Source organism: Salmo salar, chromosome ssa04 (genome assembly GCF_905237065.1).
Source record: "Salmo salar chromosome ssa04, Ssal_v3.1, whole genome shotgun sequence".
Classification (NCBI taxonomy): domain Eukaryota; kingdom Metazoa; phylum Chordata; class Actinopteri; order Salmoniformes; family Salmonidae; genus Salmo; species Salmo salar.
The window spans coordinates 33,937,668-33,964,721 of NC_059445.1; the positions used below are offsets into that span (position 1 = coordinate 33,937,668).

Genomic DNA, 27,054 nt, shown 5'->3' on the forward strand with positions numbered 1-27,054 from the left:
TAAAGATTTAGTTTAAGTATAACTCTGACTTGTGTGATAAGTTTGTCTCCTCATTTGATAGTAAAGAAATAAACCACCACAGAATATTAGGACAATTGGAGGTTTACAAAGTTCCAGCTACAGTATGTTTAACAGTGCAAATATTATGGTACAGCTATGTGGACACTCAATCATCATGGTGCTTTTTAATGGTATGTTTTTCAAACATTGGTTGTGGTAAGTATAATTGAAACTTATCATTATGGTAAGTGGGAAAATACAGTTGAAGTCGGAAGTTTACATACACCTGAGCCAAATACATTTAAACTCAGTTTTTTGCAATTCCTGACATTTAATCCTAGTAATAAATCCCTGTCTTAGGTCAGTTAGGATCACCACTTTATTTTAAGAATGTGCAATGTCAGAATAATAGTAGAGAGAATGATTTATTTCAGCTTTTATTTCTTTCATCCCATTCCTAGTGGGTCAGAAGTTTACATACACTCAATTAGTATTTGGTAGCATTGCCTTTAAATTGTTTAACTTGGGTCAAACGTTTCGGGTAGCCTTCCACAAGCTTCCCACAATAAGTTGGGTGAATTTTGGCCCATTCCTACTGACAGAGCTGTTGTAACTGAGTCAGGTTTAGGCCTCCTTGCTCGCACACGCTTTTTCAGTCCTGCCCACACATTTTGAAAAGGAATGAGGTCAGGGCTTTGTGATGGCCACTCCAATAGCTTGACTAAGTTGTCCTTAAGCCATTTTGCCACAACTTTGGAAATATGCTTGTGGTCATTGTCCATTTGGAAGACCCATTTGCAACCAAGCTTTAACTTCCTGACTGATGTCTTGAGATGTTGCTTCAATATATCCACATAATTTTCCACCCTCATGATGCCATCTATTTTGTGAAGTGCACCAGTCCTTCCTGCAGCAAAGCACCCCCACAACATGATGCTGCCACCCCCGTGCTTCACAGTTGGGATGGTGTTTTTCGGCTTGCAAGCCTCCCCCTTTTTCCTCCAAACATAATGGATGGTCATTATGGCCAAACAGTAGTCTGGCTTTTTTATAGCGGTTTTGGAGCAGTGGCTTCTTTCTTGCTGAACGGCCTTTCAGGTTATGTTGATATAGAACTCGTGGATATATACATACTTTTGTACCTGTTTCCTCCAGCATCTTCACAGGGTCCTTTGCTGTTGTTCTGGGCTTGATTTGCACTTTTCGAACCAAAGTACGTTCATCTCTAGGAGACAGAACGCGTCTCCTTCCTGAGCAGTATGACGGCTGCGTGGTCCCATGGTGTTTATACTTGTGTACTATTGTTTGTACAGATGAACATGGTACGTTCAGGCATTTGGAAATTGCTCCCAAGGATGAACCAGACTTGTGGAGGTCTACAATTTATTTTCTGAGGACTTGGCTTATTTATTTTGATTTTCCTATGATGTCAAGCAAAGAGGCACTGAGTTTGAAGGTAGGCCTTGAAATACATCCACAGGTACACCTCCAATCGACTCAAAGGATGTCAATTAGCCTATCAGAAGCCATGACATAATTTGGAATTTTCCAAGCTGTTTAAAGGCACAGTCAACTTAGTGTATGTAAACTTCTGACCTACTTGAATTGTGATACAGTGAAATAATCTGTCTGTCAACAATTGTTGGAAAAATGTCATGCACAAAGTAGATGTCCTAAACCAATCAATCAATCAATCAAATTTATTTTTATATAGCCCTTCGTACATCAGCTGATATCTCAAAGTGCTGTACAGAAACCCAGCCTAAAACCCCAAACAGCAAGCAAAGCATGTGAAAGAAGCACGGTGGCTAGGAAAAACTCCCTAGGAAAAACTCCCTAGAAAGGCCAAAAACCTAGGAATAAACCTAGAGAGGAACCAGGCTATGAGGGGTGGCCAGTCCTCTTCTGGCTGTGCAGGGTGGATATTATAACAGAACATGGTCAAGATGTTAAAATGTTCATAAATGACCAGCATGGTCAAATAATAATAATCATATAATAATAATCAACGACTTGCCAAAACTATAGTTTGTTAACAAGAAATTTGTGGAGTGGTTGAAAAAATAGTTTTACTGACTCCAACCTAAGTGTATGTAAACTTCCGACTTCAACTGTAAGTATAGCCAGTTATAATTGTAATAGCTTAGCAGATCATAAAAAAAGATACATATTTACCTGGCTAAAAGAGAAAGAATATAATATCTATTGTTTACAGGAAACTCATTCTACAAATATAGATGACATTGGGTGGAAAAAGGACTGGGAGGGAGAAATATATTTTTGTCATGGGCAAAGAAACTCAAAATGGGTGATTATACTAATTAATTAATACAACATTTTGATCCGATTGTGCAAACAGATTTGCAAGGAAGATGGATTCTTTTAAATATTTTAAAACAGATCTGGCTAATTAATCTATATGGGCCAAATAATGATGATCCACACTTCTTTGAAAATATATATAATAATCTATTGAGCTCACAAGCAACGAATGAATCTATTATTATGGTGGGAGATTATAATGCGGTTTTTAGTACCTCAATGGACCGTAAAGGAAATCACACTACAAACTGTCACCCTCAAGCACTTAAGGAGATCATGAAGATCATGGATACATTAGAACTAGTGGATATATGGAGGCTGAAAAACCCTGACCTAGTGAGGTATACATGGAGGAAGCTTAATCAAGCTAGACGTCTTGATTACTTCCTAGTCTCATTCTTGCTGGCATCAAAAGTTTAAAAAACGATTAATAGGAGACCGAATGTGATCGGACCACCATCTAATTGGCCTCCATATAACTCTTACTGTCAGAACCACTCTAAATAGCAGGAGGGTGAAGTCAGGCGCAGGAGGCCGAGGTACGTGAAACACATGTTTAATGAGTAAGTCCACAATAGCAAAAAACAAGGCAGGGTAACAAATCTCCAAAACAACAGGAACAATGAATCCTAGAAAGAGTCGGGACGCAGCCCAGCAACCCTAATGCCCAAAATGACAGTGGCAGAGGAAAACACAAATCCCCAACATACTAAACGGACGACACGAAAATAGTCCCGCACAATACCCCACTAATGACCTAACACAAAACAGGTGCTACCCTAAACAGACATAACCAAATGACACAGAAACAGAGATCGGTGGCAGTTAGTAGGCCGGCGACGACGACCGCCGAGCGCCGCCCGACCAGGGAGAGGCGCCACCTTCTGTGGACGTTGTGACACTTACAGAATTTCCAGATGGATGGGGATATTGGAAATGTAATCAAAGCCTATTGGATGACAATTTGTTCTTAACTAAGACAAAATAATTAATTATTTACTTTTTTTGCACAACATAGGTACAGCAGATCCCCTTATTGTATGGGACACTTTTAAATGTACTTTTAGAGGACATTCAATGCAATACTCATCATTAAAAGAAAAGCAGTTTAGGTCAAAAGGGATTAGACTAATAAAGGAAATAGAGGAAATAACAGTGCAAGTAGATGGTAATGGAAACTGTACTGTAGAGGCACAAAATAAGTTAGAGGAAAACAAAAAGAAATGGAAGTACTTATTCAAGAACGATCACGTGTAATGTATTACAAAAATAAAGCAAATTGGATGGAAAATTGTAAAAAATTCACAACATGTTTCTTGAATCTTCAACATAGAAATGCTATCAAAATGAATTTACAGAAACTCGTTACAAATTATGGAGTTATCCATGATTCACCAAATTATATTTTGAAAGAGGAAGCAAAATATTTTCAGCATATGTTTTCTTTTCAGTCTCCTCCATTTCCACTGAATGATGTTAACTGTAAGGATTTATTTCATAATAATAATAATAATAATGTAAAATAAGCAAATTTACAGAAGATGAACTTTGAGGCAATAAAATATTTTCAGTCTAGAAAAATACCAGGGCTTGATGGTATACCAGTAGAGGGATATCAGACCTTTTTTGATGTACTCAAAGATCCATTATTAGCATATTTTTATTACTCCAATAAAAATGGTAGACTTTCAGGTACTCAACAAGAAGGTCTGATTTCATTACTACTAAAACAGGACCCAGGTGGTAAGTATAAAGATCGAGTCCATTTAAAAAAACTGGAGGCCTCTTACATTTCAATGTTGTGATGCGAAAATCCTGGCGAAATGCATAGCACATAGAATATAAAAAGGTTTTACCAGATATTGTTTATCCTGATCAGACAGGTTTTTTACATGGATGATATATTGGAGGTAATATACGACAATTACTTGAAACAATAGAAAATGATGAAACATCAAAGATACCAAGCATGGTCTTCATAGCAGATTTTGAAAAGGTGTTTGATAAAGTATGACTAGAATTTATCTATAAATGCCTGGATTACTTTAATTTCAGTGAATCTCTTATACAATGGGTTAAAGTTATGTACAGCAACCCCAGAGGTAAAATAGTAAATAATGGTTCCTTCTCAGAAAGTATTGAACTTTTTAAGAGGAGTAAAACAAGGCTGTCCGTTGTCTCCCTATCTATTTATTATGGCCATTGAAATGCTAGCTATTAAAATTAGATCCAACAAGAACATCAAGGGGTTAAAAATCAAGGGGATAAAAACAAGTGTCGATGTATGCAGATGACTCATGTCTTTTCTTAAGTCCGCAATCTGGATCCCTGCACAGTCTCATTGAAGATCTTGATCACTTTTCTAGCATCTCTGGACTAAAATCTAACTATGACAAGTGTACCATATTATGTATTGGATCATTAAAAACCAGTGTTTACACTACTTTGTAGTTTACCAATAAAATGGGCGGATGGTGAAAATATATAAATGAACTTACCAGAATCAACTTCAAAAGAAATCTTGCAAAAATAGATAATATTCTGCAACCATGGAGAGGTAAATACTTGTCTATTTATGTAAAAATGACATTGATTAACTCTTTGGTCCTATCACAGTTTACTTACTTACTAATGGCACTGCCTGCTCCAGATGACTCGTTTTTTAAATCATATGCATTTTATTTGGAATGCTAAGGCAGATAATTAAACGTGCCTATTTATATAATGAATATGAGTTTGAGGGACTAAAATTATTAAAGCTTTAAACCTCTCACTAAACGCTTCACTCATACATAAGTTATACTTAAACCCAAAATGTTTTTCCAGTAGATTATTAAGAAAGGCTCATCCTTTGTTCAAAAATTGCCTTCATACAGATTACAACTTCTCATTTCTGACTAATTGAAATTACATTTTGTTTAAAGTATCGCCCTTTCTTAAACAAGGCATACAAAGCTGGTTACAATTTAAGTTTTATCCTCCAGAAAAGATAGAACAAATGTTATGGTTAAAGTCAAATATACTGATTAATTAAAAAAAAACATTCTTTATGGATTTTTTTTAAAGAAATTGCACCATACAGGTTGTAAAATAAGTAAGAAAAAGTAAGAGATTTTCAATGTACCGATTCCATGACACATGAACTGGTACAAAAAACACTTGATTCAACACTTACAGTTTTTCAATTTAAATAAGTATATACAATTCTTGCCAACAACAGAATGCTATATATATGGGGCATACAACAATCTCAGCTCTGTAGACTTTGCTGTGAAGAAACAGAATCAATAGATCATTAATTCTGGTATTGCCCCTAAGTAGCTTGTCACTGGTCACAGGTTCAGGAATGGTTAAAAATTAACAACATGCAATTAAAATTAACCTTACAGATAGCAGTGTTGGGTGATTTGGAAAGCCATAGTCAGTCAATAAATAATATTTATTTTATCTTTATTTAACTAGGCAAGTCAGTTAAGAGCAAATTCTTATTTTCAATGATGGCCTAGGAACAGTGGGTTAACTGCCTTGTTCAGGGGCAGAACGACAGATTTTTACCTTGTCACCTCGGGGATTCGATCTTGCAACCTTTCGGTTACTAGTCCAACGCTCTAACCTGCCGCCCAATAAATAATATAATACTCGTAGGAAAGGTTTTCATCTTTAGCTCACAATTTGTCGATTACTATACGATTAGAAAGGTACATTTTGTTTTAGATTTTTTGGGATCTTGTGCGTATTGTTTTGTATTGCTAGGTATTACTACTGCACTGTTGGAGCTAGAAACAAGCATTTCGCTGCACCTGCGATAACATCTGCAAATCGGTATACATGACCAATAAACTTTGATTTGATTGGAACCCTCTATGGAAAAGGTTCTACATGGAACCCAAAAGCAAAAGGGTTCTACCTGGAACCAAAAAGGGTTATTCAAAGGGTTCTCCTATGGGGACAGCCAAAGAACCCTTTTAGGTTCTAGATAGCACTTTTTTTTCAGTGTGGGGCCCAGAGTTTTTTTCTTCAGTCCAGGTCACCATACACCTAATCTGTTTACTATCTAATATATGTTAGTCTGTTTGGTGTATTTCTTGGTGGCAGGTAGTGCTTACTTTAGTGGTGTTTTGTGCTCAGGAGAGTGATGCAGAGATAGACCCGGACATGATTCGGGAGCTGGTGAAGGATACTCTGTTCAGCACACAGCCAGCCATGATCCTCAACCTCAGGGCCTGTGTGTCCAGCACTACGGTAAGACCATTGCACTACAACTACGCTGCAAGTGTTTTCCTTCCATTAGCGTTGTTTTTAGCCTGCTACATCAGACTAGAAGCATCAAAACTGAAGCAGAAATCAAAAGCAGCGAGAGTTCGCATCACTGACTTGATGCTTCTGCATACGTAATAGCGTGTCACATTGAAACGCACCCACTGTAATGAACTGTGGCTAATAGGCATGGGAAAAACCAACATGCAAAACTTGCAGTATAATTACCATTACCATTGGCAAAACCTTCCTGATAGGATGAACCAAGAGCTATGACTAAATGTTCTAGTGATTTGACTCTCTGGTCTTTAATTCCATTTCTCTCTTTATTACTTCCAGTTCCCCAGGGGAACAGGTCTAACCCCGACAGGTCTGACCCCCCCATCCCAGAGTTTACCCCCCATACGAAGGCTCCTGCTTCGCCAGCTCAGGGGAACCTGCCTCAGAGCAGGTCAGCTATATCACATCAACCACGACCCACCAACTTCTCTCAAAAACCAGAGTCGATTACTGTGTGTGTGTGTGTGTGTGTGTGTGTGTGTGTGTGTGTGTGTGTGTGTGTGTGTGTGTGTGTGTGTGTGTGTGTGTGTGTGTAGCCAAGTCATGCAGTTCAGGGGAGCTGTGCTGTACTGTGAGTCTGGACCAGCCATCAACAGAAAGGAGGACCTGCTTCCTACCTGCAACCCCCAGCCCTGACACCTCACTGGACTGGAGTGAGGACATCTCACTGTAAGACAGCCAGCTATAGCCCAGCCAACCGCTGGCAGTCACACACATACGACCCGATTTATAGATGTGAATTATTGATATTATACAACAACAATATTTCTACAATAATAGTTCAACAATGATTTTACCATCAAGTGAAAACTCTAAATAGCATGCACTCATATTCTTTGACACTGTTATGCCTACTGTGAGTCTAACATACAATCTTTGATTATCTGTGATTGTGTTTTGCAGGGATCTGGCTCCAGAAACCAAAGAGCTGAGAGTGAGAATGCTGGAGAAGACCACCAAGGGGGAACGTAAGGCTCCTCTCAGTTAGATACTTATTATTAACAGTCATAGATTAATGAGAAATTCTGGGGAACCTGCCTCAGAGCAGGTCAGCTATATCACATCAACCACGACCCACCATCTTCTCCCAAAAACCAGAGTCGATTAGTGTGTGTGTGTGTGTGTGTGTGTGTGTGTGTGTGTTTATATAGCCAAGTCATGCCGTTCAGGGGAGCTGTGCAGCCGTAAGGCTATAGACCCTCTAGACCAGTGGTTCCCAAACGTTTTATAGTCCCGTACCCCTTCAAACATTCAACCTCCAGCTGCGTACCCCCTCTAGCGCCAGGGTCAGCGCACTCTCAAAAGAAAATGTTTGTTGCCATCATTGTAAGCCCGCCACACACACTATACGATGCATTTATTAAACATAAGAATGAGTGTGTCACAACCCGCCTCGTGGGAAGTGACAAAGAGCTCTTATAGGACCAGGGCACAAATAATAATATAATAATAATCAATAATTTTGCTCTTTATTTAGCCATCTTACATATAAAACCTTACTTACTTGTTCATCCAAAGTTGTGAATAACTCACCACAGGTTAATGAGAAGGGTGTGCTTGAAAGGATGAACATAACTCTGCAATGTTGGGTTGTATTGGAGAGAGTCTCAGTCTTAAATCCTTTTCCACACACAGTCTGTGCCTGTATTTCGTTTTCATGCTAGTGAAGGCCGAGAATCCACTCTCACATAGGTATGTGGTTGCAAAGGGCATCAGTGTCTTAACAGTGCAATTTGCCAAGGCAGGATACCCTGAGCGCAGCCCAATCCAGAAATCTGACAGTAGCTTCTGATTAAATTCAATTTTCACAGAACCGCTTGTTGCAATTTTGATGAGGCTCTCTTGTTCAGATATCGGTAAGTGGACTGGAGGCAGGGCATGAAAGGGATAACGAATACAGTTGTTTGTGTCATCCGTTCTGGAAAAGTACCTGCGTAATTGCGCACCCAACTCACTCAGGTGCTTTGCTATATCACATTTGACATTGTCCGTAAGCTTGAGTTCATTTGCACACAAAAAATGATACAATGATGGAAAGACCTGTGTGTTGTCCTTGTTAATGCAGACAGAGAGGAGCGCCAACTTCTTAATCATAGACTAAATTTTGTCCCGCACATTGAATATAGTTGTGGAGAGTCCCTGTAATCCTAGATTCAGATCATTCAGGGGAGAAAAAACATCACCCAGAAAGGCCAGCCGTGTGAGAAACTCGTCATCATGCAAGTGGTCAGACAAGTGAAAATGATGGTCAGTAAAGAAAACTTTTAGCTCGTCTCTCAATTTAAAAAAAAACGTGTCAATACTTTGCCCCTTGATAACCAGCGCACTTCTGTATGTTGTAAAAGCGTTACATGGTCGCTGCCCATATCATTGCATAATGCAGAAAATACACGAGCGTTAACAAAGTTAACCATTTTCAGTGTAGTGTCCAAAACGTCTTTCAAGCTGTCAGCAAGAGCTGCCAAGGGAATGGTGGATGCTGCAGTGTACCCAAGTAGCTTCGGGAGCAACTGCTTGCATGCGCGTTACCACTCCACTATGTCTCCCTGTCATGGCTTTTGCGCCATCACTACAGATACCAACACATCTTGACCACCAAAGTCCATTTGATGTCACAAAGCTGTCCAGTATTTAAAAAATACCCTCTCCTGTTGGCCTGGTTTTTGGTGGTTTGCAGAAGAGGATGTCTTCCTCTTCTGCAAACCACTGGAAACGGACATATACCAGGAGCTGTGCCAGGCCTGCCACGTCTGTTGACTCAGCCAGCTGTAACGCATAGAATTCTCTGGCTTGTATGTGAAGCAGGAATTGTTTCAAAACATCTCCTGCCATGTCACTGATGCGTCGTGAAACGGTGTGGTATGATGATAGCATTGTCTGTATTGTTTTTTTGGCCACTCGGTAGCTCACCATATATGACGCTTCTAGCCCCTTCTTATTAATGGTATCTGTTGCGTCTTTATAAGGACTGTGGCTCAGTTGGTAGAGCATGGTGTGTGCAACGCCAGGGTTGTGGGTTCGATTTCCACGGGGTCCAGTACAAAAAAATACAAAAATAAAAATGCATGAAATTAAATGTATGCATTCACTACTGTAAGTCGCTCTGGATAAGAGCGTCTGCTAAATGACTAAAATGTAAATGTAAACAAGGCGAGACCCAAATGCAGACACAGGAAGCAGATGGTTGATCTCTCATATTTATTAATCCAAGGGGTAGGTAAAAGGTAGGTCGGGGACAGACAAGAGTTCAATAACCAGATCCGAGTCCAAACAGTACAAGGGGATAGGCAGGTTTGAAGACAGAACAGGCAGAGTGGTCAGGCAGGCGGGTTCAGAGTCAGGACAGGCAAGGGTCGAAACCAGGAGGACTAGAACCAAAAGAGACTGGGGGGAAAAAATAGGAGCAAGGAAAACTGCTGGTTGACTTGGCAAACAAGATGAACTGGCACAGAGAGACAGGAAACACAGGGATAAATACACCGGGGCTAATAAGAAACACCTGGAGGGGGTGGAGACAATCACAAGGACAGGTGAAACAGATCAGGGTGTGACAGTCTTAATTCTCGCTCCAAAAACTCCTGTGGCTTTTTTTTTTCAAATTTTGTTTTGTTTCTAAATGTCTGTGAAAGAGTAAAGGTTTCCCGCGAGAGAGTTCCGGGTAATGTGATTGGATGTTAATTATTTGACTAGCCTACCTGTATTTGACATTGTGTTGTTATTTCACTGAGCACTGGATGGTTTAATTTTATTTTGGTCAGTGAAACGAGGCTATTCAGGCAAGAAAAAAACTTCACTCAAATGTATAGTCCTGTTAAAAAAATGTTTTTATGTGAATCGCATTTTTATTTGGCGTACCCCCGACGGCATTCATTCTGGCATGTCTACCTACAGGTTATGGTAAGACTTTTTCATGAGCACAATTCCTGCCTGCATTATAAGCCAAAACTTGTGCCCGAACTTTTGATTTTTTTGAGAGATTTGTCCAAGAGAATCCTTTGTGATTCCCAGAAGTAGGGCTGTTGCCCTAGTTTGGGATTTCCGATACTATAAAGACTATATTCAAACCATTTTTCAAATGTCATGTTATACTCTAAGTAAGCAAAACACTGTGATGTTGTCTTCTCTGTATTTCTATTCTTAGTCTTTCTCTTTTGGCAGAATTCTTGTCTGGCTTTGCCTCGCTACCCTTGGACCTCGCCCGCAGAGCTCCTACTGGTCAGCATGTGCTGTCAGTCAGCCCAGGGCACGGCCTGGCACCCAATGCTACGGTCACCTTTGAGGTGAATGGCATGTGATAGGTGGAATGCTGTTCCAAAATGTGTAGATAATTAGTTGGTGTGTTACAACATAGATGACACAGAAATACAATTACAGAACATTGACTTGAATGGAGAGTGTTCTCTCTTATCATATCAATGTATTGTGGAGCACTCCACATGATAATCCTAGAGGGTATAACATAATACATAACAATACTTCATACACAGTCCATAACATTTATGGTAATTTGGGTCCCTCTCCACCTGTAGCTGTTGTACCTGGAGGTAGTGGACCCCCTTGGAGCTCACCACACCACACCCCTCCGCACCTCCATCACCCCAACCAAGAAGGTGGATGTGGACCGAACCATCATGCCAGACGGCACCATCGTCACCACCGTTACCACCATACAGTCACGACCCAGACTGGGAAAACTAGGTACAGTAGGTCTGGGTGAGTTAGCATATGGAGGGGCTGGAGAGTGGACTGTAGCTAATGATAATGGCAAATATGCTATTGATTTCTTGATAGTACTGATTCTATGAAAAAAAGAGGATTGCAACCCTGTACGCCAATCCTTCATTTTACTATACTCTATTGCAGTGGTGGAAAAAGTACTCAATTGTCATACTTGAGTAAAAGTAAAGATACATTAATAGAAAATGACTCAAGTGAAAGTCACCCAGTAAAATACTTCTTGAGTAAAAGTCTAAAAGTATTTGGTTTTAAATATACTTAACTATCAAAATTAAATGCAATTTCTAAAATGTACTTAAGTGTCAAAAGTAAAAGTATAAACCATTTCAAATTCCATATATGAAGCAAACCAGATGGCACAAATTTGTATTTTTATTGACGAATAGCCAGGGGGCCTCTCCAACACTCAGACATGATTTAGTGAGTCCACCAGATCAGAGGCAGTAGGGATGTTCCCTTGATAAGTGTGTGAAGTTGACCATTTTCCTGTCAAAATGTAATGAGTACTTTTTGGGTGTCAGGGAAAATGTAAGTAGTAAAAAGTAGATTATTTTCTTTAGGAATGTAGTGAAGTAAAAGTTAACAAAAATACCCCAAAAAATGACTTAAGAAGTACTTTAAAGTATTTTTACTTAAGTACTATACACCATTGCTCTATTGCAGTGGTCACCAACCTTTTCTGAGTCAAGATCACTTTCTGAGTCAAAATGCAAGCCGAGATCTACCACTCAGAATGTATGCCAATGCAACATTAACCTCTAAACATATGGAATAGTGAGAATGTGTATTTTATGGCTTATAAAAGTGTTGAACAAAGTGTTGACAGTGCTGAATAAACTAAATCATAAATCTACTCATAAAAACATCAGCTCTTTGCTGTATTCATTGAGTCGCTCTCTAGTCATGGTTTTTAAATCTCACAGTATCAACTTTGCTGTGCGTTTGAGGCTTCTTTTTACAGTCTATGGCTTGAGGAAATCTGATTGGCCAGCGGTAGGCCTATAGGTGCACTTGATTTGCTCTCTGGGCCTGCCGGGTAGGTGGAGTTCTACCTTCAGACACATGACATGGTTCAAAATGGGAACACTTTTCCTTCCCGGTGCTAGGGCTGCTGAATCAAGTGCACCTACCGCCAATAGCACGAGACAAAAAAAAAAGGCTTTATCAATGGGTTTTTTAATCAAAAAGTTTGGTGATCGACTAGGAATGCGTTGGAGATCGACGAGTTGGTGACCACTGCTCTGTTGCTTCTATTGACCCTCACATCCTCTGTCTCTGCGTTTACTCAGGTGACTCTCCCTCGCGGTCCCCGTCCAAAGTGGAGGTTACAGAGAAAGGGACCATGTTCCTCACCGATGGCTGCCATAGCAGGACCAGCTCCAGCCCTACTCTAAGCAGTGAGTTATGTTCCTCCATCGTTTCATAGCCTGGTCTCAGATCTGTTTGTGCTGTCTTGCCAACTCCTATGTTCATTGTTACAGCCATAGTCATTATTGTCACAAACAGATCTGGGGCCAGGCTAATGGCTCCACACTCTTCAACACTTACTTCCACAGATATTTATTCTAGTATTTTTCAACATGATACATCCAGTGGGTCCTCATTTAGTAGTTGTGTCACGTTATGGTGCATTACAGAGCTTGCCGTTAATGCTCATTCAAGGCACCAGAGGGCATCTTTGAGCACATCTACTCCAGCCTGAGTTAAATAAATACTGAGGTGAGCACTAGTGGTGCGTGGGTCAGCTGTTTGTACACCCGCACCCGCAATTACTAATAACTCATCTGCGACACCTGACTATATGTGAAAATCTGAGGCCCGCACCCGACCCTAACCCTCAAATATATAAAATGTGCTGTAGGCTACAGTTAGAGACAGCAGAAATATTTCTTGACAAGGGGTGCAGGATTTTCTGTTGTTGCCTAATTTATATATGTTTCTGCTTATAATTTCCAGCATTTTGGTAGGCTATTTGTTAGTCAACTTGTCTATAATTAGATACATGCAGCTTCTCTTCTGTCATTATATGTTGCCCTAGAAGACTTCAGAAACCCTTGCTCACCAGAATAATGTCATAAATGATCAAATGAATGCTTCAATCTAGTTGACATCAGTAAAGTTTTCTCTGTCATCTCTGTTTCTTTCATGGTGCAAAGATGTGTTAAGGAAATAGAAAGCTGTGAAAACGATCCAACATGTTTCTGATGAGATTTCAGTTTGCATATATTATGTGGTTGAAATACTATCAGCTTTTATGACGCAGACGGTCCCTAACTGCGCATTCACATTCTCTCAAGCTTAAATGCTTAATGAAATAAATCATATTTCCCCACTCTTGTTCCCGAGTGAAAATGTACAATTTGTGTATTATTTTACTGCAAGAAATGCTTAATTCTGCAGGAGTTAATATTAAGACTATGCGAGTGGTTATAGACCTACAGTCAGTGTAATAATTAAAACATAAATTGGATTGGTGTTCTCGGGGTGATGAGAGGTGTTGGGTTTGCGCCAGACATAGCGTTTTCCTTGATGGCCATAAAGCTCAATTTTAGTCTTATCTAACCAGAGTACCTTCTTCCATATGTTTGGGGAGTCTCCCACATGCCTTTTGGCGAACACCAAATGTTTTTTTCTGGCCACTCTTCCTAAAGCCCAGCTCTGTGGAGTGTATGGCTTAAAGTGGTCGGATGGACAGATACTCCAATCTCCGCTGTGGAGCTTTGCAGCTCCTTCAGGGTTATTTTTGGTCTCTTTGTTGCCTCTCTGATTAATGCCCTCCTTGCCTGGTCTGTGAGTTTTGGTGGGCGGCCCTCTCTTGGCAGGTTTGTTGTGATGCCATATTCTTTCCATTTGTCAATAATGGATTTAATGGTGCTTCGTGGAATGTTCAAAGTTTCTGATATTTTTTTATAACCCAACCCTGATCTGTACTTATCCACAACTTTGTCCCTGACCTGTTTTGAGAGCTCCTTGCTCTTCATGGTGCCGCTTGCTTGGTGGTGCCCCTTGCTTAGTGGTGTTGCAGACTCTGGGGCCTTTCAGAACAGGTGTGTGTGTATATACTGAGCTCATGTGACACTTAGATTGCACACAGGTGGACTTTATTTAACTAATTATGTGACTTCTGAAGGTAATTGGTTGCACCAGATCTTATTTAGGGGCGTCGTAGCAAAGGGGGTGAATACATATGCACGCGCCACTTTTCCGTTTATAATTGTTTCGAATTTATTATTATTTTTTTCATTTCACTTCACCAATTTGGACTATTTTGTGTATGTCCATTACATGAAATCCAAATAAAAATTCATTTAAATTACAGGTTGTAATGCAACAAAATAGGAAAAATTCCAAGGGGAGATGAATACTTTTGCAAGGCAATGTATACAGGGTATTGTTAGAAAATATCATATTTTGGAAGTTTGGAACAGTGCTGAAGTTGTCTATCAACTGTTAAAATTGAGCACAACAGAACCAGTTAAAACTGAAGTATCTGACCATCAATGAATTCAAGAAAAAGGCATTCATTGTTTAACACATCAGCCGCATATCATCAGGTAGGCCTATGTGCACTTGTAAAAAATGATTTGTGTTGACTGTGATTAGGGCATGGTAATAATATAAGAGCAGCTGCTAGGCTAAATTAACAAACTAGGCATGATCCTCAAACCAAAGACTGGCCAAACTCATGTTTCTAAAAGTACATTCAAAAAGGCACTGTAGATTGACTGTATAGCCTAATAAGGCATTTTACATTTCATTATTATTTAATTGTTCCTCCCTGTACTCTTTCATTCAGTTTCTTCTTCACATCAGAAAAGAATGACTCTCGTCCTTAATAAACTCACTTTATATAGACTAGAACTATTACTCTTTCCACACTGTGGTAATTAAAGCCAGTTTGTTATTTTAGAATTATTTCTGTTTTTCTTTGTCTACTGCCCACATCTTATTGTCACAATAGAAACATTCTCCATTTATTCTTATTTGTGCTTATGAATTTAACATGTTAAATCTGACTGTACTATTTAATTTGTTTGTTTGTTTGTTTAAAAGAGAGAGGAGAGGGAGAGAAAGCAAATCAGCATTCTAACTCCCCCTTGCGATGGTGCGACGCAGTCTACCACGATCTGCCACAGTTTACCGCAAATGTGCTACGGCATAACCTCAACTTTTAGTTGAGGAACAACTGTGTATGACTAGTGTTTTGTGACTGTGTGTTTTGTGACTGTTTGTGTCTAGCTGATAGTCCCCTGTCCAATGGGCTGGACCCAGTGGCTGACACGGCTATAAGACAGCTGACAGAGAACGCCAGCAAGGTGTCCAAGAAGACTCCCACTAAACGGAGCACGCTCATCATCTCTGGCGTGTCAAAGGTTAGAAACAAACAGTGGTGTCCAAACCATAGAAATATAATCTAGAGCAGCTAGCTGTTCTCTGTCAATCTCACAACACACTGCGCTGAAGGGTCTGGTGCTGAAGTAGCTAGGAATACATATATTGTGTACATACTGTATATACATATTTTTACATTTAGGTTTTGTAATCATGTAGGACATTAGGCTCAAATACAAGTACTGTAATTTGGGCCTCAGTGTCTTGTTTCCTGTGTGTGAATTTAAATTAATTTAATACCTCAGGTCCCCATCTCGGAGGATGACTGTGGCCTGTCTTGTGGCTACGCTGCAGCCATGGATGCTGCCCTGCAGGGAGGAGGAGCCTCCAACTACTATGGGGCGGGGCAACATCAGGAAGCAGACGAGACCACGCCCTCGGATGTGTCTGAGCGGCCGTCTGTCGATGACGTGGAGTCAGAAACGGGCTCCACTGGGGCCCTGGAGACACGCAGCCTCAAAGACCATAAAGGTACCAGGCTGCCAGAGCCCTGGCTGGGCCTGCTCCAGACCAATTCCACTCCATCTCTATGGAGAGATACTCTGGCTGTCCCGAGTACTTCTCTCTGGAAATGTACAGCATTTTATAGAATCAAGAAAATACGATAAGAGGAAATTGTGTTGTGGTTTGCATAATCTTATGAGCATAATTGGATATGGATGTAAATGTTTTGATATAAATTTACGGTATTTATGTAAACTGCAATATCAATATAGTATTTTCCAAATCACCGTAATAAACCATGATGTAACTCCTGTCTTTATTACGCTCTTCTAGTGGGCTTCCTCCGCAGCGGAACCAAGCTACTATTCCGTACAAGACACCGAAAGAAGGACCCGACCTTCAGCCAATCCCACGAGGACCTCTCCAACCTGGCCAGTGTCTCTGCCTCTTCTGCCTCTGGCACCATTGTGCGTAAGAAGTCCGGCAGCTTCTCCCGACGACTCATCAAGCGCTTCTCCTTCAAGTCGAAGTCGAAGGACAAAGCCAGTGCCACCAATGGAGGGCCGAGCACAGCAGACAACTGATAATGGTGTAGCGGATGGCTAATAGCATTGCTACCGCCTTCCTGAGACCTAGAAGTAGGCTACTGTTGCCGTGGACCCAGAAATCGCCCTGGCTTTTCTGGGTCAATGGTATTGGGTTGGGTAGGATCGTAGGACTGCTTGAAATGGTTGGAAGATACTTAGCATTGGTCATCCTGTCCCACCATTTCTTCCTCTGTGTTCACCATCAGAGGAGGAACCCAAATTTGCCACTTTTATCCAGTTTTTGCAGGCAGTACACGTACAACCCAGGTTGGTGGTTACCTATCCTGCATCTCTTACCTCTGATAGGACTCATTTTCCTCTGGATGAGAAACACACACGTCAGGGACAGATAGATGGATCCAGGGACTGTTTGCTTATTATCAAAGCCATTTATTTTCAGAAGTAGCCTCTGCTGCTCTGGTGGATGTAAAGGGGGATAACGAAAGTAGGAATAAACTTGAAGATGTTGCAATTCAACGCTAAAGGGGCAGTAGGTAGAGTGAGTGTGGCCTCTTCCAAATCAATTTATTTAAAAATATGATTTTCTTGGTTGCACTTTATCGGATTGTTTACAGAACTTGAAAGCTTCTTCTGATGTTAATTTTATTGGTATTTGTATTGTTTGCTCTCTGATTCACATGATTATCCTTCTGTCACCCCCCAAAATATTGGGTCACAGTTGGTGGTTTGCATTATGTAGGCCTAGTAGAGACATGACTATCTTTCTTTCCTGCTTAGTTGTAAATGTAATCTTAAATAACAAACTTAGTTGAAGAACAAATATCAACCCCTCGCATAGGTCTTCAGTTGGTGGTAATGTTGACATTCATAGTGGCTTATACATTATGTTTTAACAATGTTGTTCATAATTGTAAGTTGTACAAAAACCAAATGCAGGCATACTTATGTCTGTGTTTTGTATTTTGTTATTTTAGAAAGAGAAACCTTCAAGGCATACTGTTATAAAAAAGGCAAACTGATTTAAATGATCAGCTCAGACCCTTTTTAATTTGGCAAGTTGAAATACCTCCATCGCCTGAGTACTAACGTTACACATTCTCTGGGTCAGAATTATTGATAGTTGAATGGTAAATGATATACAGATTGAGTCCTCTTAATATTAATATCAGGGAATTATCATGGTTGAGGTAATTAAAAAAAGATGGTCAGATGGTTATGACTTTTAAGATGTCACAGTCCTCCAGGACATGCGTTGTCATGCACAGAACATAGGGTAGTGTAAAGATGTACATAAAAGTAGTTATCTTGTACAGTATTGGCATATGCGTTTTGTAAGACAATTATTTTGCCATCCTCTCAGAATTTGTATTGTGTATCCCTAAAGTTTATTTGATGTTATAGTAAGGGAATGTGGTTCAGTAGTAATAGACAAGGAAATATTGTTACTTCTGCCCCACCTCTACTCTTTAAGACAGACTCCCATAATCATCAACACATAGTATTGTTTGCCAAGCAAAGTCACACACATAATTAAGTTTTCTTTATGAAATTGTCACTGAGGTTACATTAACTTTTTTGTTGGTTGAAACCCAACATTACTACTTGAATTTGCAGCTTGTCTGAAGACAATGTATAACAGCATATTGTGCCTTCAGAAAGTATTCACGCCTCTACAAATTGGGATTAAAATTGATTTAAGTGGGGAAAAAAATCAAAATCATTCAAAGCTTAATAAAAAAATAAAACACTAATATATCTTGATTCGATAAGTATTTAATCCCCAGAGTCAATACATGTTAGAATCACCTTTGGTAGCGATTTACAGCTGTGAGTCTTTTGGGTTAAGTCTCTTAGGAGCTTTGCACATCTGGATTGTACAATATTTTCCCATTTATTATTTTTTAAACTCTTCAAGCTCTGTGAAGTTGGTTGTTGATCATTGCTAGACAGCCATTTTCAAGTGTTGCCATAGATTTCAAGCAGTTTTAAGTCAAAACTGTAACTAGGCCACTTAGGAACATTCAATGTCGTCTTGGTAAGCAACTCCAGTGTATATTTGGCCTTGTGTTTTAGGTTATTGTCCTGCTGAAAGGTGAATTTGTTTCCCAGTGTCTGTTGGAAAGCAGAATGAACCAGGTTTTCCTCAAGGATTTTCCCTGTGCTTAGCTCTATTCCGTTTCTTTTTATTGAAAAAATTAAATCCCTAGTCCTTGCCGATGACGAGCATATTCATAACATGATGCAGCCCCCACCATGCTTGAAAATATGAAGAGTGCTACTTAGTGATCTGTTTTGTTGGATTTGCCAAAAACATAATGCTTTGTATTTAGGACAAAAAATATTACTTTAGCGCCTGCAAACAGGATGCATGTTTTGGAATATTTGTATTCTGTCATTTAGGTTAGTATTGTGGAGTAACTACAACGTTGTTGATCCATCCTCAGTTTTCTCCTATCACAGCCATTAAACTCTTTATTTATTATATTTTATTTATTTAACCTTTTATTTAACTAGGCAAGTGCGTTAAGAACAAATTCTTATTTACAATGACGGCCGACATGTAAAGCCCAAACCCTCCCCTATCCCGGACGACGCTGGGACAATTGTGCGCTGCCCTATGGGACTCAAGATCACAGGCGGTTGTGATACAGCCCGGGATTAGACCGCTGCACCACTCGGGAGGCCTGTAACAGTTTTAAAATCACGATTGGCCACATGGTGAAATCCCTGAGAGGTTTCTTTCCTCTCCAGCAACTGTGTTAGGAAGGACGCCTGTATCTTTGTAGTGACTGGATGTATTGATACACCATCCAAAGTGTAATTATTAACTTCGCCATGCTTACAGGGATATTCAGTGTCTGCTTTAAACATTTTTTTTACCTATCTACCAATAGGTGCCCTTCATGCGATGCACTGAGGGACCTTACAATTATCTGTATGTGTGGGGTTAATTTAATTTATTACCCCTTTTTCTCCCCAATTTCGTGGTATCTAATTGGTAGTTACAGTCTTGTACCATTGCTGCAACTCCCATACGGACTCGGGAGAGGCGAAGGTCGAGAGCCGTGCGACCTCCGAAACACAACCCAGCCAAGCCGCACTGCTTTCTTAACACAATGCCCGCTTAATCCAGAAGCCAGCCACACCAATGTGTCGGAGGAAACACCATACAGCTGGCGTCTGAAGTCAGCGTGCATTGTGGCCAGCCCGCCACAGGAGTCGCTAGTGCGTGATGGAACAAGAACATCCCTGTCGGCCAAACCCTCCCCTAACCCGGACGACGCTGGGCCAATTGTGCGCAGCCCCATGGGTCTCCGGTCGCGGCCGGCTGCGACAGAGCCTGGACTCGAATCAGGATCTCTAGTGGCACAGCTAGCACTGCGATGCAGTGCCTTAGACTACTGCGCCATTCGGTTGGCTGTGGGGTAAATGTTTACTCCTGAACGTATTTAGGTTTACCATAACAAAGGGGTTGAATACATATTGACTCAAAACATTTTAGAATTTTTTTACAAAATAAAATCTAAAGCTGAAAACTAAATTCCACATTGACATTGTAGGGTGTTGTGTGTAGATCAGTGGCAAATAATCTCAATATAATAAATGTTAAATTGAGGCTGTAACACAACAAAATTTGAAAAAAGTCAAGGGATGTGAATACTTTCTGAAGGAGCTATATGTTTTTTAGGGGTTCAAGCAATTTGGTGAAAAAACTCAAATTCCTGTGAGACGGTAAGCCACGCTGGTGCAACATTGTAGGATGGTGAAGGGCCATGGGCCACACCGTCTCATGCCATGCCAATTTCCCACATGGTGGCGCTAAAATAAACCATTGAAAATGGAAACTTTGAAAGCTCACGTCCCTCTGCCCGTGTGATGTAGCGTCAGAAATTCGGTACATAGGTCCCTCTCCTCACAAGGAACAAGTTTGCGTTAAGGACCCATAACAAAAAAAATGTTTTAACTAACCCAAGCTAGACCACAGCCTGTCGTTTCCAATGGGAACAAATGAATCAGTGGGCAGAACCAGCAAGAAGGGGCGAGCTAGATCCTTTCTATTTGAATCCTATAAAGTATGGTGTGATCATTTAAATGTTTAATTTATTTTAAATAAATAAAAAAAATTAAACGCACTGATACTCATCATTTGTCACATCTCTAGTGTAGTGATGTGTTGTTTGAATGTCATACTGTATGTTGAACAATACTGAACATTATGTTGAATTGACCAACTTTAGGTTTCCTACCCAAAATACTTTCTCTACCTCCAAGACAATGGGTCATAATAATGGCTCTAGACGCCTAGGTGTGATACCATGTGATCAGGCAGGATTAGAAAAGTAATGCTCCCCTTTCTCTCATTCTCTTAACTCTGGACCCAAACGAGGAAGAAGCACCTCGAGCTCCAGCAGGCTGACGACAGGCCCTGGTCTTTGCCTTTAATGGCCAGAACTGCTAACTGATAAATTAGGGGGAAAAGTACCTTTTAGGGAATTGTACTTGTAATCCAGTACAGAAATTGGGACGGAGGTTCCCACGCACTAAACAGGCTCAGAAGAAGACATAAGACTTAAAAGTGCTAGTGTAGCCTGAACAGTACACTTAAGCTAACCTTCTTCAAAGAAAGAAGGAGAAGACTATTACAGCACAGCCTCTGCAACTCAAGCAAGGAGCCAACAGAGAAAAGCATCAAGCATAAGGACACCAACGCCGCACCAAAGGAGCAACCTGAAGGAGGAACCCCAACTCAAGCAGAAAGGACATCTTCTTCCTTTGTTCTTCACATGCAGCCTGAACAATCACGAAGCCACAACAGACTTTGATCACAGACTGAGAATAACATAATTTAATGTTCAGGATCTCAAGCCCTTCAATTCTTGTCTTTCATTCTATTTCCTAACTTTTCATGATCATTCTCATTATGTTTGTAAATATTTAGATTAGTGTTATTAAATGGTGATTGTATAAATAAATCGTGTTTGTCTTGTTATTCTGGTAAAGAACTCTCAATTGATTCTCAAAATAATTCATACCTTCAGATAAGTCAACTATTACTATTATTCTTATTTTAGTCTTATAGAGTTATTCCTAAAATATCTCATAAACCACATCTTCTTAGAATACTATTTTTGTCCAATACTGGACTGATGCCTTGTTAATAATCTAATAGAAATGTGTACCACTACCACACTAGGCTAAATGTGTGACTGAGAAAGGAACCCCAAAGATTCACTTTCGCGTGGGGGTAGAATGACAGAGACGGTGTAGATTGCCCAGTGAATATGCCGACCAGTGGAGGCTGCTGAGGGGAGGACGGCTCCTAATAATTACTGGAACAGAGCAAATGGAATGGCATCAAACATATGGAAACCATGTGTTACATGTATTTGATACCATTCCACTGATGCTGCTCCAGCCATTACCACGAGCCAGTCATCCACAATTAAGGTGCCACCAACCTCCTATCGTGCTGTCTCCTGTGAATGACTACAGAGAGAGACTACAATTTCCATAAGTGATGGAGGCAGGCGATGGCCCATACCTAGCCCATTTAGCCATCTAATCAAGGGACACATTACATTTTATTCATTGATGAGGGATAATTTTTTTGCAGGTGGGGTGAGCAGATTATGTTCCAAAACAGATTCCAAACTAACAACACGGCTGTGCAGATATATTAATATCTTTTTATGGAAAATAAATAATGCATTTTATTTTTTTTAAAGCAGATCTGACCTACCCTATATACCCAGCTACCTCAGGAGTAGCTGGGTATATAGCAATGAAATGAAAAGACAAAACTACTTTGCTTGAATTGTTAACCCAACCTGTAAACGGTGACTGTACACTAGATTGCGGTAAATTGCCGCGTGCCGTTTAGGCCGCCCATTGTGACTCGCTTGTGGGTGTGCTGGCAGCATGATCGATTGTGCGTCAAGAATTCAGCATAGCAAGTTTGTATGAAGGTCTGGTTATTAAATGGGTACATAGTTCAATAGTAAAATCCTCTAAAATGCTATGGTGATAAACACTCTGCTGCCCTGTTTCCAATTGTCCACATGGCTGGGAGAACCTATTAAAGTAAGTAAATACTTTTCGAAAATGTAAAAAAAAAGAGGTATTATTAGCTAACTAGCTACAGTGCAGGCTAGCTCAAATGAGCTAGCTAGTTGGCTAGCCAACATCTAGCCAACTTCACATACTGTATAGATAGCCAGCGAAGTGAATTAAATATCACCAGCTACCTAACTTCATATTAGCTAGCTATCTTGATGTATTTATCACTGTAAAAAACAAACTCCAAATGTATTTGTAGGTAGCTAGCTAGCAGCCATGGAGGAGGGTGAAAGGATAGCAGCCCCAACTGTCAAAGTGAGAGAGTAGGCTTTTCTGGATAGGGCAGGTAACGTTACTTTTTTGTAGTTCCTGTCCCTAGAAGTGAGGATGGAGATAATAGTAATATCATATTCAGTGCTGTGTAATTTGGCTATAATGAAGTCTGTTTCTTGTGAGGATTTCTGTCCTCAGATAAAGAGAGCTATGAAAGCCTGTCTACATATGAAGAGGTCCCAATGAAGAGCAGTGGTTCTCAGTCCTGGTCCTGGGGACTCAAAGGGGTGCACATTTTTGTTTTTGCATTAGCACTGCACAGCTGATTCAAATAATGAACTTATCATCAAGCTTCAAGTGGTATTTATGTATTAATTTGTGATGCTATCCTTGATAGGATCCTGTTATCACATGCACATATGTGTGCCCATGCATCTATCAATCCAATGTTATCATGATTTGTTATCAAGGATATTATACTTTAGTATTCCACAATGACCTGGTGATGTAAAAGTCTAATTATTACATTGTCTTCCATATTCCTAGATACCTTGTAACTGGAGATTCCTTCACAACGATTGCCTACAGTTACTGTGTAGGGCACTGCAAGGTTGGGTGACCAGGGCTATCTGGGACTGCCTCCTGGAGAAATTCAGGTATGTGAAGGCTACCCGTGTCCTGCATAACTTCATGAAGATGGACACGAGGACCAGGAGGGGATCTGCAGCTCGCCGTCGTGTGCCAGAGGAGAAGTCTGCTGCTCTGCAGGATGTTTCAAGGATGGAGTCCAACAAAGCAGCAAGAGAGGCAATCCGTGTGCGGGAGATCTTCACCTACTTCTTCGAAGAGGGTGCTGTTCCCTGGCAACACCATAGACTACACTATGCACAACCAATGGCTCTTTTAAGAGCCATTCACATTGCAATAAGAGTATTCTTCCATTTACTTAGCTATGTCAACTGCAGTTATTCAATTCCCAGTTTCTCTCCCTTTGATTTCTACTTCTCAGGTGAGGGTGCTGTTTAGGTAAGGGTGTGATGTCTGTACAAAAACAAAACAGGCTATTTTAAATCACCCATATTGAAAAAATGTAGAACAATTAGACACCCTATAACCCACACCTACACACTCATGTATCAATCTGATTGATGGATTGTGTTGTGCAGTAAGTAGGCTCGTGTATATAACTATGGCTTTTTCTACCTTCAAAGAATAGGCAAGAGGGCCAAACATGGAGAATAGTAAGACACTTCATTATTTCTATAACTACGCTATATTGTTTGTCCTCGTGTGTCCGTTCATGTTTTTCAGCATAAAGTACTCTGCAGCCACTTAGTGTGGTGTGGACACCAGGTGAGGCCACACACACACAGATTCCCGTTGAACACTGTCTCTTTAACCTGTTACGGCTAGGGGGCAGTATTTTCACGGCTGGATAAAAAACATACCCGATTTAATCTGGTTACTACTCCTGCCCAGTAACTAGAATATGCATATAATTATTGGCTTTGGATAGAAAACACCCTAAAGTTTCTAAAACTGTTTGAATGGTGTCTGTGAGTATAACAGAACTCATATGGCAGGCAAAAACCTGAGAAGATTTCATGCAGGAAGTGGCCTGTCTGACAAGGTGTCGTTCTTCTTGTCTCTGTTTATTGAAGAGTGAGGATCTTAGCTGTCCCGTGACACTTCCTACGGCTGCCATAGGTTCTCAGAAGGCGGCAAAAAGCTGAATCGTGGCTTTGCAGGCTCTGGCTGAAACAAAGTAGCGCGTTTGGGTAGTGGCTGGTTACAGTACTGTGAGACTCAGGCTCGTGCCCGCGTCGACCGAAAGCTTTGTTTTCTTTCCTCTGTTTAGCTAAATGGACATTCCCGGTCGGAATATTATCGCTTTTTTACGAGAAAAATGGCATAAAAATTGATTTTAAACAGCGGTTGACATGCTTCGAAAGTACGGTAATGGAATATTTAGATTTTTTTGTCACGAATTGCGCCATGCGCACGACCCTTCTTTACCATTCGGATAGTGTCTGGGACGCACTAACAAAATGCCGCTATTCGGATATAACGATGGATTATTTTGGACCAAACCAACATTTGTTATTGAAGTAGCAGTCCTGGGAGTGCATTCTGACGAAGACAACAAAAGGTAATCAAACTTTTATAATAGTAAATCTGATATTGGTGAGTGCTAAACTTGCCGGGTGTCTAAATAGCTAGCCCGTGATGCCTGGGCTATGTACTTAGAATATTGCAAAATGTGCTTTCACCAAAAAGCTATTTTAAAATCGGACATATCGAGTGAATAGAGGAGTTCTGTATCTATAATTCTTAAAATAATTGTTATGCTTTTTGTGAACATTTATCGTGAGTAATTTAGTAAATTGTTAGCAAATTCCCCGGAAGTTTGCGTCTAGTTCTGAACGTCACATGCTAATGTAAAAAGCTGTTTTTTATATAAATATGAACTTGATTGAACAAAACATGCATGTATTGTATAACATAATGTCCTAGGTGTGTCATCTGATGATGATCATCAAAGGTTAGTGCTGCATTTAGCTGTCTTTTGGGTTTTTGTGACATTATATGCTAGCTTGAAAAATGGGTGTCTGATTATTTCTGGCTTGGTACTCTGCTGACATAATCTAATGTTTTGCTTTCGCTGTAAAGCCTTTTTGAAATCGGACAGTGTGGTTAGATAAAGGAGAGTCTTGTCTTTAAAATGCTGTGAAATAGTCATATGTTTGAAAAATTGAAGTTTTTGTATTTTTGAGGAATTTGTAATTCGCGCCACGCCTATCATTGGATATTGGAGCAGGTGTTCCGCTAGCGGAACGTCTAGATGTAAGAGGTTAATTAACTACCTTATTTCCTCAATAAGTCTTTCTCCTTCACTTCATCTCTCTCTCCTCTAGGTTATCAGCTGTGTCGGTGAACCCCTCCTGCATCTGAACTATCTACATACAGTGGGGGGGGGACAGTATTTGATCCCCTGCTGATTTTGTACGTTTGCCCACTTACAAAGAAATGATCAGTCTACAATTTTAATAGTAGGTTTATTTGAACAGTGAGAGACAGAATAACAACAAAAAAATCCAGAAAAACGCATGTCAAAAATGTTATAAAATGATTAGCATTTTAATGAGGGAAATAAGTATTTGACCCCTCTGCAAAACATGACTTAGTACTTGGTGGCAAAACCCTTGTTGGCAATCAGAGGTCAGACGTTTCTTGTAGTTGGCCATCAGGTTTGCACACATCTCAGGAGGGATTTTGTCCCACTCCTCTTTGCAGATCTTCTCCAAGTCATTAAGGTTTCGAGGCTGACGTTTGGCAACTCGAACCTTCAGCTCCCTCCACAGATTTTCTATGGGATTAAGGTCTGGAGACTGGCTAGGCCACTCCAGGACCTTAATGTGCTTCTTCTTGAGCCACTCCTTTGTTGCCTTGGCCGTGTGTTTTGGGTCATTGTCATGCTGGAATACCCATCCACGACCCATTTTCAATGCCCTGGCTGAGGGAAGGAGGTTCTCACCCAAGATTTGACGGTACATGGCCCCGTCCTTTGATGCGGTGAAGTTGTCCTGTCCCCTTAGCAGAAAAACACCCCCAAAGCATAATGTTTCCACCTCCATGTTTGACGGTGGAGATGGTGTTCTTTGGGTTATAGGCGGCATTCCTCCTCCAAACACGGCGAGTTGAGTTGATGTCAAAGAGCTCCATTTTGGTCTCATCTGACCACAACACTTTCACCAGTTGTCCTCTGAGTCATTCAGATGTTCATTGGCAAACTTCAGACGGGCATGCATATGTATTCTTGAGCAGGGGGACCTTGCGGGCGCTGCAGGATTTCAGTCCTTCACGGCGTAGTGTGTTACCAATTGTTTTCTTGGTGACTATGGTCCCAGCTGCTTTGAGATCATTGACAAGATCCTCCCGTGTAGTTCTGGGCTGATTCCTCACC

General features: G+C 40.5%; 1 protein-coding gene across 2 annotated transcripts in view; it reads left to right on the plus strand.

Moving 5' to 3' along the window:
* Nucleotides 1-18,463, plus strand: part of c2cd2l (c2cd2 like) — a 41,511-nt gene extending 23,048 nt beyond the window's left edge. Inside the window, exons 6-15 of one of the 2 annotated variants that reach the window (XM_014195812.2) lie at nucleotides 6,451-6,564; nucleotides 6,919-7,030; nucleotides 7,176-7,308; nucleotides 7,543-7,607; nucleotides 10,798-10,919; nucleotides 11,169-11,352; nucleotides 12,666-12,773; nucleotides 15,616-15,749; nucleotides 16,014-16,239; nucleotides 16,546-18,463. In XM_014195812.2, coding sequence (XP_014051287.2) covers nucleotides 6,451-6,564; nucleotides 6,919-7,030; nucleotides 7,176-7,308; nucleotides 7,543-7,607; nucleotides 10,798-10,919; nucleotides 11,169-11,352; nucleotides 12,666-12,773; nucleotides 15,616-15,749; nucleotides 16,014-16,239; nucleotides 16,546-16,796 — 1,449 coding nt within the window. In that variant the 3' untranslated portion in view covers nucleotides 16,797-18,463. The remainder of the gene's footprint in view (nucleotides 1-6,450; nucleotides 6,565-6,918; nucleotides 7,031-7,175; nucleotides 7,309-7,542; nucleotides 7,608-10,797; nucleotides 10,920-11,168; nucleotides 11,353-12,665; nucleotides 12,774-15,615; nucleotides 15,750-16,013; nucleotides 16,240-16,545) is intronic. The other variant, XM_014195813.2, reaches the window with a different exon arrangement.
* Nucleotides 18,464-27,054: the final 8,591 nt, after the last annotated feature.